This window comes from Gouania willdenowi, chromosome 7, assembly GCF_900634775.1.
Source record: "Gouania willdenowi chromosome 7, fGouWil2.1, whole genome shotgun sequence".
NCBI lineage: Eukaryota > Metazoa > Chordata > Actinopteri > Blenniiformes > Gobiesocidae > Gouania > Gouania willdenowi.
The window spans coordinates 604463-618241 of record NC_041050.1 but is presented as its reverse complement, the minus strand read 5'-3'; the positions used below and the strand labels follow the sequence as shown (position 1 = coordinate 618241).

Below are 13779 nucleotides of genomic sequence, written 5' to 3'. Positions count from 1 at the left end.
ACACCTGGTCACCAGTTTATGACCTCATAACAAGTGATCAGACACTGGAGACGGACTGGTACTGATGGTTGTCTTTAGTTTGATCTTTCACACACACACACACACACACGCACGCACACACACACACACACACACACACACGCACGCACACACACACACACACACACACACGCACACGCACACGCACACACACACACACACACACGCACACACACACACACACACGGCTGATGATGTAACAACAGGGACGGTGTCTCTGAAGGTCCATTTATAGAAATGTAAACAAAGACTAAAGTAAAGCTTTATCGTTTAAATACTTAAGAAGTGCAGCTGTACTTTTGGTTAATATTTTCTTTTTTACAGAAGAATTATTTGTTTTATGTCTGAATTAGTTTTGGATCAAGTTGTTCAAGTTCAAAAGGAGCACTGTAAATATTCTCAAATGTTTGTAGCCAAAATATGTCATATGTATAATAATAATAATAATAATAATAATTCATCAATTTTATATAGCGCTTTTGTATAAATTGTTATACAGTGAAAACAATCTATAACTGGTGGATTAACAGAGCTGATATTTCTGGAGGAAATTAAAGAGACAAAGATAATATAAAAAAGAGTTAACGTAAACAAATCAATCATTAGTGATCCACCCCCCAGAGTGTGTGTGTGTGTGTGTGTGTGTGTGTGTGTGTGTGTGTGTGTGCGCGAGTTCACTCTCACAATTTAAACAAAGTAAAAAGCTCAGCATCACAACATCATTTCAGGTTAATTTTCTAGGTCTTTCTTTCTTGTGATGTCACTTCCTGTGAATCTTGATTTTTACAAACATCAGTTGTGGCAGCGTCCCAGATGTGGATTGTGATGTTACGCACCTGCATGCTACGATCATGCTGTCAAAGCTGATCTCAGGGTAACCGTCGGCAACCTTCTCACAGCACTGTAAGAAGAGGCCGTCAGCCAACTTCCTGTTTGGAACACAACACATTGTACGCTAACTTCCTGTAACACAACACACAACACAACATCAGTGTATCCACACACACTCTGAGATGAGCACACACACACACACTAACATGATGTTGGCCTTGTGCACGGCCGTCACTCTCCTCCGTCCGTTCTCCCTGGCAGTTCTGAAGGCGTAGTCAGCGATAGGTAGAGACTTAGTTCTGGTGATGATCTTCAGATTCTCCACCACACCTGGAATGTTCTGAAGAAGAAGAAGAAGAAGAAGAAGAAGAAGAAGAAGAAGAAGAAGAAGAAGAAGAAGAAGAAGAAGACCAATGAAGCTTTAACCTATTCATCAGGTTTCACTGCAAAATTCACCCCATTTTAAATCCCAACTAAAGGGACACCAACATCCCATAATGTTCTTTAGATGATCGATCTGAAGCTGAAGTATCAAACTTTGTAGCTAATTCCTGTCAGAAATATCAACTTTTAGCCTCAAACACACGTTCCTTTATATGTGGGCGTGGTCGTATTGAGCTTTCAGCCAATCAGAGTCCATGTATCATGTTGTGGTTATGTCAGATCAGTGCCGTTTAGAGAGAGTTATGACAATAGAAGTTTGAAATGCTTGACCATTACATGATTCATGTTGACTCAAATAGTTCCCAGAAGTTATTAGCGGGCAATTAGAATCCAATGATTTCTAATGACATAACTGGGATTTTCTATAATTTGTCGTCAATAACTGCATTGATTTACAATAATTATACAGTACACTGTCATACTGTATGTATGTGTATATATATATATATATAAAACCCTAACCCTCCACAGCTCTTCCATGCTGTGGAGTGACTCACATGCCGGATGGACAGCTTACAGACCGAGGTGAGAGGCCTGAAGGCACAGCGATGTGAGGATGACGACCCACGGACACACAGGGACTGGCGGCCTGTCTGTCACTGTGACTGTGACAGAGTTGGTTGCAGGTCTGTCGACAGAGATTTCCAGAGGGATGATCAGGCAAGCGGTCGTTCTCCACAACGCGGATATCTGAGTGGATACAGGACCAGCGACTGGTCGGCTCAGGAGTGGATGCACCGGGATGCCGCTGCAGGCTTCTCGCCACAACGGAGCTCTTGAGCACCCCTTCCTTCTGAGACACGACAGCCGAGACGAGAGGTGAGGTTCTCGTCTCCTTCTCGGCGCAATCCATCTCTTTCCCCACACTGGCCGGAGAGGGGAAACTTCCAGTAGCTGCAATTGTGACCCGGATACCAGCTTCATCACCACAGGGTCAACGTGAGGATTCAACTGCTTCGGCTCCTGAACCAGTGATGGTGAGCGAGTCCAAGTTTACAGCATACGTTAAAGGTTTGGTGGAAGTTATGGATGTTAATATGCTGATTGACTCTGGATCTACTGTTTCATTGATTTCTGAGGAATTTAAGATATCTGTCCCATCCCTACGTAAACGTGTGTTACAGACTTAGTACACATTTGGTTGGGCCGTTAATGGAAATTTACTGGACACCTTGGGCACTGTAACTCTCCCTATACAGTTAGGGGGAAAATGTTATGAGCAGGTTGTTCATGTTGTGCAGGGACAGACTGTCCTGTTAGGTTTTGACTTTTTGCTACAAACTCACGCTCTTTTAGATGTGGGGCGGGACTTTCTCCGCCTCAGTGACACTGATGTTTCTCGTATGTTGTCTGTGGACTTCATTCCTATGTGTTGTAACATTTCTGTGTCTACTGGTATTACCATTCCACCTTTCAGTGCGATGATTGTGCCTGTCCAGGTAGATTCTTCTAAACATGTTGGGCCCCCCATTGCCTCTTACTTGAGCTATTTGGAGCCAGAGCTTCGCAACAGCATGGGTCTGGTGGTTGCATGTACTGTGGCGCCGGTTACTAATGGGCACACTGCTGCACAGCTATTGAATTCTGCTGACCATGAACTGGCTGTACACTCTGGCTCACATTTGAGGGTTTTACACCATGTTAACGGGTGTGACATATTTACCTCCACGGCGCTTGTTGGTTCTCAACGGGTTGCTGATCCTCTGCCAGATTTATCTGAATGTGCTGCAACGAATGTGCAGAGGCAGCAACTACAGGCTTTGCTGGAGGTGCATCGGGGTGTGTTCCTTCCTGGTAGAAATCAAGCAGTTAAGACTGATATGATCAAGCATCACATCAACACAGGTGACAACCGGCCAGTTAAACGACGAGCTTATCGGACCTCTCCAGAAAAGAGGAAGGAGATTGAGAGGCAGGTTCAGTGTCTTCTGGAGGACAGTGTCATTGAGGAGAGCTGTAGTCCTTGGTCTTCTCCTGTGGTGCTGGTGAGAAAAAAAGCAACACATGGCGATTCTGTGTGGACTACAGGGGCCTGAATGTAGTGACAATTAAAGACTCTCATCCGCTGCCACGGGTGGACGACACATTGGACGCCCTGGCAGGGACCGCCTGGTTCAGCACACTGGACTTCTCTGACGGTTACTGGCAGGTGGAAGTGGCGGAGCAGGATAGCATCAAGACTGCGTTTACTACTGGCCAGGGCCTTTACCAATTCAGGTCCATGCCCATGGGTCTCACCAACGCACCAGCAACTTTCCAGCGGGTCATGGAGCTGGTATTGAAGGGGCTGCCATGGCACATCTGCATGGTTTGTCTCGACGACATACTGGTGTACAGCCAAACATTTGAGGATCATCTTGAGGCCCTGGGGCAGGTTTTCAGTTGGATTGGAGAAGCTGGGCTAAGACTGAATGCCAGGAAGTGCCATCTCACCTGCAACAGTGTTATCTTCCTGGGTCACTTGATTTCGGCTGAGGGGCTCCGCCCGGACCCTCGAAACACACTCAAGGTAAAGACCTGGCCGGTACTCCAGTCGGCTACAGAAGTGTGTGCGTTTCTTGGTCTCTGCTCCTATTATTGAAGATTTGTCAAGTGTTTTGCTCAATGTGCCACTTCTCTCAGTCACCTCACGGAGACTGCCAGATGGCATTTGAGTTCCTTAGAGACGCTGTCTGTGCAGAACTGGTCGTCTGTCATCCTGACTTTGCTAAGCCTTTCAAACTGTACACCGATGCATCTCAGGTAGCGGTTGGTGCTGTGTTGGCGCAAGACTCTGACAGTCAGGAGAAAGTGGTGACATACGCTAATCAATCTCTCACAGCGGCTGAACGCTGGTCGACATTTAATAGAGAGCTGTGGGCGATCGTGTGGGCTGTTCGAAGTTTTAGGCATTATTTGGAACATCATCAGTTCACTATTGTCACGGATCATCATCCATTGTTGGGTCTTCTAAAACTCATCATTGACAATGACAGGACGGGGCGTAGAAGTGGCTGGGCCCTGGAGCTGAACCATTATGATTGGGCGATTGTGCACAAAAAGGGGGCCCAACATACCAATGTTGATGCTCTGTCACGCAGGCCCGGTGTCAGTGAGGGGTCACTGGACGATGGTGCCCCATGTGCCTCCACCACTCTCATAAGCACCAGCACACAAACAGCCATGGACAGTGATTCAATCGTTGTGTGTTCGGTTGAGCCCTCTCAATCAGATTCTACCTCAGCCACCTTCTTCTGGTAGCTGTGCTGCTGATCCGAATCAAGCTTTAATCTACACCCTGTCACATGATGGCTCCAGTGTGAGAGAACTACAACAACAAGATGCTGACATTGGCCAGGTTTTGGCCTGGCTGGAAGAAGATCAGAGACCTCCTCGGTGGAGGCTGAGAGGTGCTTGCCGGGGATTGAAGAAGCTGTGGCATGAGTTTCCTCGGTTGAAGTTGGTTGATGGTCTTCTGTGTAGAGCTGTTTGTCTTTCTGAGGCTGGCCTGGCCACCCAGGTGGTGGTTCCTTCCATCTTGGTCCTTGAGGTCCTGCGACATCTTCATGGCACCCCTCTCACAGCTCACCTTTTCCATGAACGTGTTTTAGCACACACAAGAGCTGTGTGTTATTGGCCCTACATGCACACTGACATACTAACATGTTGTGAACAGTGTTATTTCACTAAATTTATCCATCTTTACACTATTCCTGATCAGAAAGCCACCACTGTCTCTGAGTGTCTCTTTAAAGATTATGTCCTGGAGCATGGGGTTATGGAAACACTACACACTGATATAGGCAGACAATTTGAGTCAGAGGTTGTGAAACATTTATGTTGCAAGTTGGGCGTGAAGAAGACTCACACCACGCCTTACCATCCAAAGTCTGATGGGATGGTGGAGAGGTTCAATAGGACCCTTATTGATCAGCTTGCTAAGACTCTCCTGTCATGTGAGGGGGAGTGGGACTGTTTCCTGTTGGAGGGGGCTTTTCAGAATCAGAATCAGAATCAGAATCAGAATCAGAATCAACTTTATTGACCAAGTAATGTTTCTTATACACACGAGGAATTTGACTTGGTGAACTATGCTCTCTCTAATAGTGTAAACATTAAATAATAACAAATAACCACAAAAAATAATAATAAATATAAACATAAATATAAACAGTAGTTAGACTAGAATGTGCAAAACTATATAAAATATCAAGATAATAATAATAGTATAAAATAAAAAAATAAAATATAATAATAATAAGATTATAGTGCAGTAGTGCATTGATGGGTAGTGCAGGTGAACATTTAAATTATACATGAACATTCTCAGTGACAGATTAATCCACGGTTGTTGTGTTTAGTTCCAGGTTATTTCATAGAACCAGGTCTGACACTCTTTGACTGTTTAGTGTTGATCACAGTGACAGCCTGGGGGAACAAACTTTTGCCTATAACACCAGTGTGTACTAGAGTACTGGGTTCACACCTTATTTTCTCATGTATGGCAGGGAGGCCCGTACGCCAGTGGATGTGTTGCTGGGTCCTTTGGGGCGGGGCCTGTGTCTCTGGAGGGTTTTGTGGAGTCCCTCCTCAGGCGCTTGGAGACAGTGTTTGGTCTAACACGGGACAATAATTTTGAAGCAAGTTTAAAACAGAAGACTTTGTATGACAGCAGGATGAGGCATTAGCCCTATGAGGTGGGGGACCTGGTGTAGCTCAACGACTTTATTTTCACGTGTTCTTTCATTGAGAGTGGGGTGTTTTTTTTCATCTTTCTTTTATTGTATGCTCTTACATTGCTAAGCAGTTATTAAAATGTATTTTAATGCTGCATTTTGTCATAGTGTTTCAGAAAATTAATTTGGTAAATGTTTCAAATAACTGACAATGTACCTTTGACAAATGATGTGGATAGAAAAGATTAATATCTGGCTTTATTCGACGATGCGACAGACTTTGGTCGTTCAAATGTTCATATGCTGTAATCTCACCAGTTTTCTTGTGGTTACGGTAACTGGATAGGTAAGGAAGTACGCTTGAAAGCTTCAGGTAGGGATTGAACCCACCATGGGCCATCTTTCTTATCTGTCCGAAAAAGACGTAGCAAAAACTTTCATTCTGCAAACGCAAAAGATGTCTTCTCAACATCAGGCCATCGCTTCACTTCAACAACGGTCTACTAATGGGGTGACCGTGGCTCAGTGGTAGAGTGGGTTGTCCAGTGACCGAAGGGTTGAAGGTTCAAATCCCGCTCTAACTAAGTCATTGTCGTTGTGTCCTTGGGCAAGGCACTTTACCTACAATTGCCTTGTATGAGCCATGCCTCTGTCATTCTACATTGTGGCGTACTGTGTGAGTGACTGGTGTGAATGAATAATGGTTTCTGTAACGCGCTTTGAGTCTCCTCGAAGAAAGCGCTATATAAATCCAAGCCATTATTATTATTATTATGGGTGGTTTAAACTGTTTTATTTTATTATTATTTTTTTAAAAAAACGTGCAATATACTTATATGTATAGGAATCTTACACATGTTTTTTGCTCTTGATATGTATTTATATCTGCACCTTATTTTTTTAAACACTTCTACCTTGTGTAAATACTGCTGCTGTTTTAACCTGTGTTTTTAAATCCTTCTATAAGAGCCAATGCAACGAAATGTCATTCTTATCTGTACTGTAAAGTTTAAGTTTGAATGAAAATAAAGAACGTCTAAGTCTAAACTCTCAACACTAGACCGTTTGGTTCATGGTCTATGGTTCACGGTCCATGCAGCGGTCCTACCTGTAGCTGGTGTCCGATCAGAGGCTGCAGTGAGGAGGACAGGACGCGCACGGAACGACCGTTCATCGTGTCAGTGAGGCTGGGGGCGCGCTGCGCGTTCACAGTGCTAATCCGTCTGTGCAGGTCACACACGCGCACGCACATAAAGATTAAAAATTGCGCTCTTGGTTTTATTCTATTATTGTTAAATAAATAATTGATTGCTTTTAGATTGGTCTACTGTTGAAATGATCTTCATTTAACATTTACTATTGTTACAATCTATTTCTTTCACGTTTTCAACGGTTAACAAATTATACCTAATATCCACCAGCAGGGGGCGACAGACCCACATCTACTCAGCGCTTTATTCTCAAATGTTCAGTGATTTTTAAAAATATTTCTAAATAAAGAAAACTATGGATACAATATCTAATCATTGACAAAAACATTAGCTAAAGAGATATCAGAGTAGCTTTACATATCAAAGGAAAACAGAGAAAAAATTAAATGAGAAATCTTTACAAAAAATAAATGGGGTGGCATTTTAAAATGTTTACAAGTCAAATAACAATGTATTTGAATGTAATACATAAATATCACTAGGAAACATTGTGGTCTAATATCCTATACATGTGTACAGTGAAGCAGTCATTTAACAAACAGTTATCATTTGCGTTTCCATCACCCTCAGAAATGTGCAAAATCTACATAGTTTAAAAAAAACGAATTTTGAAGAAGAACTCAAATATTGGTTTTTCAGCCGTTTCGATAGAAACGTTAAAGCAAATGTCCCGGATGATGATGTCACCGTCTGGTTCAGTTCTTCTGCATCAGGTCAAAGGTCAGAGTGATAAACTCTCCATCGCTGACGTGTAGGAAGGAGTCTGACACAGATTTAGATTCCTTGAAAGATTTTTTGCGTAAACGTGGCATCAGTCTCCGAGGCAGACAGACCGAGTTAGCTGCTAAAGCTAATGCTGCTAAAGCTAATGCTGCTAAAACTAATGCTGCTAAAACTAATGCTGCTAAAACTAATGCAGCTAAAGCTAATGCTGCTAAAACTAATGCTGCTAAAGCTAATGCTGCTAAAACTAATGCAGCTAAAGCTAATGCTGCTAAAACTAATGCTGCTAAAGCTAATGCTGCTAAAGCTAATGCTGCTAAAACTAATGCAGCTAAAGCTAATGCTGCTAAAGCTAATGCTGCTAAAACTAATGCTGCTAAAACTAATGCAGCTAAAGCTAATGCTGCTAAAGCTAATGCTGCTAAAGCTAATGCTGCTAAAACTAATGCTGCTAAAAACTAATGCAGCTAAAACTAATGCTGCTAAAGCTAATGCTGCTAAAACTAATGCTGCTAAAGCTAATGCTGCTAAAACTAATGCTGCTAAAACTAATGCTGCTAAAACTAATGCTGCTAAAACTAATGCAGTTAAAGCTAATGCTGCTAAAGCTAATGCTGCTAAAGCTAATGCTGCTAAATCTAATGCTGCTAAAGCTAATGCTGCTAAAGCTAATGCTGCTAAATCTAATGCTGCTAAAACTAATGCTGCTAAAGCTAATGCTGCTAAAACTAATGCTGCTAAATCTAATGCTGCACACAAGCTGAAAATTCTGTTTATTTCTGACTTTTCAAACTGTTTCAGCTGATGGTGTTACTCCAGTTCACTAACCTGTCCATCTTGTGCACTTCCTTTAAATGTGTAAATGTAATTAAAATATTATATTAATAAAAATAATTATGGATCTGGTTAGTGAATGGTGGACCTCGTAAATGTATCTTTTCACAGTGAGAACTAATACTGTCCTTTTCACACTCAGACATCCCACTTGTCCCATCAATAATAATAATATATTTTATTTACAAGTGCTTTTCAAAAACTCTAAAACACTTTACAGTTGTTAAAACAATTACACAAGTCAGAAAAAAGAAAGAAAAGTTAAAAGCTCATAGGAGTGGAAACAGAGGAGGTCTGTCACTGATGCTTTTTCTACATCGGTTTTTTTTATAAAAGTGCTCATATATGTGCATCATTCGCGGGTAGAGTCCTAATCCACCCGCTGGAGACCCAGGTAGTCTGTTTTCATTCACCTGTGGGGAAGTGAGGGGACTGTCCGAGTTTAGCTGCTTCCATCGGTTTTTAAAAGTGGCAGATCGGCCGAAATCGGCCTCAGCGGGAAACCCTGGTCACCTCCTCTAGTCCGAATATGTGTAATATCAATAATATGAACAATAAAAATACTGTTAGGTAGGAAATATCAACAGAGTGAACGAGCTCGTTTATGTTTATATCCCTAACGAACTATGACCCGCCGCTCATGCGCAGTTAAAGAGTGTGGGAAGGCTTATATGCGTCACAGGACGTGACGTACCTGGTCACATGACCACTTCTCTCTGCGTAAACATGGTGTAGTACGTGTGGACAGAAGAGGAGACCCAGACATTTCTTAGCGTTATACTTAAAAAATTAAAAAAATTACTGCCAATTTTTTTTTGAGTAAATAACAAAAATCTGTGTTTCAGTAGTTTTATCGTTTGTATTATATGATGAACTGAGACTCGGCAGAATTATAGTTCCAGTCCACCTGTCACACTGTGACGTCACCGCTGATATAAAACGCTCAGAAAGATGATGGTTTACCCTCAAGTCTGCAGTAGACTAAATGTTTGCTACTTATTGATTTTCTTTTTGTGACTTTTCATCCATTAGAAATTAATTTAATTTTATCTTGTGTATATTAGTTTTTTCCCCACTCTTTTTTCGACCTCATGACATTTTCATCTTATAAATTATAACTTTGTGAATCCCATTTTGTTTTTAAATAAACATCCATATTTAAACATTTGATGTAATATGAACTTTATATTTCAGATATATGACTTTTCATCTCGCAAAAATGACTTCTATCTCATAATTATTACATTTAATATTTTATCCGTTGCGTTTTACTGTGAAATTATTACTAATTTATAATAATGTTTAATGATTAGTGATTATTTTCACATACTTATGATTTAATCTCGGAACACAAGAGATACTTGTAAACGTCACTCTACAAATTCACGTTTTTCGTTCCTAAACCGTTTCCAGCGTCAGGCTGGTAGTTGTAGTTCTATTTTTGCGGCGCTTCAGCTTCTTCGTGTGAACGTGACGGTGCTGCTTAACGCTTTTTCCCAGAATCCCTAATGGCAGCGCCCCGCCCCCTTCCTCTCTGCCTCCCCTCCCACTTCACTGGGCCGCGAGGAAGTCTCAAGATGGCTGACGTCGCTCTGAAGTAACGCTCCGCAACATGAAGCCGTGAGCGTGGAAGAACGCGAGGGAGGCACCATCGGCCTTTTAGTTTTTATTTTGTTTTAGTTTTTTTTTTTTTTTTTTTAAATTTTCTTTCGCCAAACATCCATCTCATTCCGTGCGACGCCCGTCTGGGACTCGGGGGTTGACGCGTCAAATCACGCCGGGATCCAGCCAGCAGCTAACGGCTAGCCACAGTTAGCCCGTCGGTCCGTTTGGACTGTCCACGTTCATTAGTTTGTTTCACACCGGTTATTCGATAGTAGCCCGCCGGGGAGCGTTCGTTACACACGCACTCACATCCACATGTCAGATCGAAACCGTCAAACGCCGCTGACATTAAGAAAACTGCGGTTTTAAAGTAAGTTCTGGTTCACATCATGTCCGTGTACTGGTCACCAGCTAATGCGCAGTCCTGACCACTGATCAGTCGGATCACACGGTTTCCCACGACACCTGTCAAAGCTCCGCCACATTAAGGCGCGTCGCCGTTACTTTCCGCTGTAGTTGGAGCTAAATTATGAGGTAGTGAAGCGATGTGGAACTTTTTTCTGGCCTTTCTGGCATCTGACCAACAGTGCTGAGCAGGGATGGACGCTAGGCTCCACTAACCCGGGTTAACAGCAGTAGTCACGGATTAATCTGACAGTGTAGTGCACAGGCGTAGTTCAACTTAACTCGTGGCTAACTACGCTCCAAACACGGCGTACAGGACGTATTCAGAGCCCGGGCACCGGCTCAGCAGCACCGTGATGGGCGTGCAGGGCTTCCAGGAGTTTCTGGAGAAGCGGTGCCCGGGGGCCGCGGTCCCAGTGGACCTTCTGAAGCTGGCCCGCACCGCGGCCCGTCAGATGCCCCCCCACCACCACCACCACCATCATCATCACCACCATCACCCCGGGCCCATGCCTCCCCCGCCCCCGCCTCCGCCCGCCCGGATCCTGATCGACGCGGACTCCGGCCTGCAGCGGCTCTACGGCGGCTACCAGACGGACTGGGTGTGCGGCGGGGAGTGGAACGCCATGCTCGGGTACCTGGCCGCCCTGTCACAGGCCTGCCTGTACCAGGGTGGCCTGGAGCTGGTCGTGGTGTTCAACGGCACGCTGGGGAAGGAGCGCTGGCCCGAGTGGGCGCGGCGTGCTCAAGGGCAGCGGCAGACAGCGCAGCTGATCGTCAACCACGTCGGCAGCAAGGCCACCCCGCCTCCCCGGGCATGGTTCCTGCCCCCGGCCTGCCTCAGCCACTGCGTCCGCCTCGCCATGTTCCGCTTCAGAGTGCGGGTAAGAACACACACACACACACACACACACACACTATCATTTTATATATATATATAGATAGATAGATAACAAACTCAAACCTGTGCAAAAATATTAATGATCAATAATGTGGAGCTGATTAATGATGTAATCTTCACTTCATTCTTTGGGGGAGGATTGAGGGCTAAAAACGCCAGATTTGTTCAGGTTTGACACTTAAAGATAAATAAAACAGTGTAATAAAAATGGAAGATATATACACATGGGCCTGTACACAGTGCAGAGAGAAAGTGGGAAGACATGTATGAACAATAAAAACAATATAAACACACTAAAATAGCTGACTGTGGATTGGCTACGAGATAAGTTCAGAGATGATGGATGTGTTGCTTTTGTTTAAAACCAACAAACTTTTCCATTGTGGATGTAAACCAATCAAGCTTAAAATATACACATCATATCCTATGTCTAGCATTAAAAATTATATATATCATTACATAAAATCATCATTGTGAGATAAAGTCAGTGTTAAGATAACAGAGTTCATGGTTATGAGAAAGTAATTGCTATAAAACGTGTAGATTATCTGATGAGCATTCACCACAGTTGCACTAATTCATTGCTGTTTAAACTAAGCTTCTATTAGGTATGGGTGATATGAAACAAAACTCATTTCTATATTTTATCTCAAAATAGCAATATACGATATAAATCCAAATATTTTTGTCAGTCTGAGCAGAAAGAGAATGAAATAATGCATTGAATTTTATATAGCACTTTATCATAGACACTCAAAGTCACTTTACAGAATGAAGACATTATTCTTTCACTCCACACTTAGTGGTGGTAAGCTACTATTGTAGCCACAGATGCCTTGGGGCAGACTGACGGAAGCGAGGCTGCCATAGTGCGCCATAGGCTCCTCCCACCACCACCAACACTCACTTACTCACTGCATTCACACGAGTCAATGTGGGTGAAGTGCCTTGCCCAAGGACATAATGACAGATACCACAGCACTGACTGTCCCCCACTGTGGCCCCTGGATTCTTAGTGGTCTCCATCATCTACTGACCAGGACCAGACCTGCTGATCCTCACAGATCTAACCAGATCAGCCAATCACAGGCTGGGATGGACACAATTCTGGGTTAAATTTGCTGATGCAAAATGCCACACAGAAACATTTATAAACAAACAGCTGATCAATATGTTCCACTTTAGTCTGTTTCTCTTCTAAGGGACAGCATGTGTGAGTGAGTTCTGTAGATGAATGTCTGGGTTAGGACACACTCTGATCATCTAAAACCTGTTCTGAGAAGTAGAGAAAGAAACCACTCCTAAAAGCAGTATTTAATACTAAATAAAAATATATTGATACAGGCAATATTGTAATTTTCAATATTATCAAAGTAGAAATCTCGACACATCTTGAATCTGGATATATGGTCCAGCTCTATCATCTACAGGGCTATAGAGGCATAGATTAAGCATAGATAGAAATGTAAAAAAAAAAAAAAAAAAAAAAAAGTGAATGTAACCATGTCGGAAATAAACTGAATAAATAAATAAATAAATAAATAAATAGATTTATAAATAATAAAGCACATGAGACTGAGCTGCACAAACACACCTTTAACTCTAAAGAGGCTCTGATGGTGAAATAATAATTAACACTGATGATGTGGCTGCTAGAGTATCTTATTATTCTGATCTCTATCTTACATTTGTTACTTTTGTATTCGTAGCCTGTGCAGCTGCTTCTCCATCAGAGAGAAGAGAGATGAAGTAATAACCTGTAATGTGACAATTCACACCTTTTCAGTACAAATAATGAACGTACACACTGGGAATGTTCACACAGTAAAGTATCATTTTGTAAACAGAATACAATTATTTAAGAACACACAAACGTGTTGCTCACACCACACGGACTATTTTTCCATCAGGCGTGGATAGAAGTCTGAATAACGATCAATAACAGTTAATGTGATGCTAGGGATGTCTCTAATTGATTAGATCTCTCTATAAATCAGTTGTGTAGTGTGATTTGTTTTGGGGGAGGAGCCTGGACAGACTTCACTGACTGTTGGAGGAGATTAGAGGTTCTCCAACCGTCAGGAAGACTGACTCATGCACACACACACACACACACACACAAACCCTATTC

At 42.7% G+C, this 13779-nt stretch overlaps 1 protein-coding gene across 2 annotated transcripts in view; it reads left to right on the top strand.

Annotated features, from left to right (window-relative positions):
- The first annotated feature begins 10288 nt into the window (after positions 1-10288).
- Positions 10289-13779, top strand: part of LOC114466828 (constitutive coactivator of PPAR-gamma-like protein 2) — a 31374-nt gene continuing 27883 nt past the window's right edge. Inside the window, exon 1 of one of the 2 annotated variants that reach the window (XM_028452619.1) lies at positions 10289-11631. In XM_028452619.1, coding sequence (XP_028308420.1) covers positions 11104-11631 — 528 coding nt within the window. In that variant the 5' untranslated portion in view covers positions 10289-11103. The remainder of the gene's footprint in view (positions 11632-13779) is intronic. The other variant, XM_028452621.1, reaches the window with a different exon arrangement.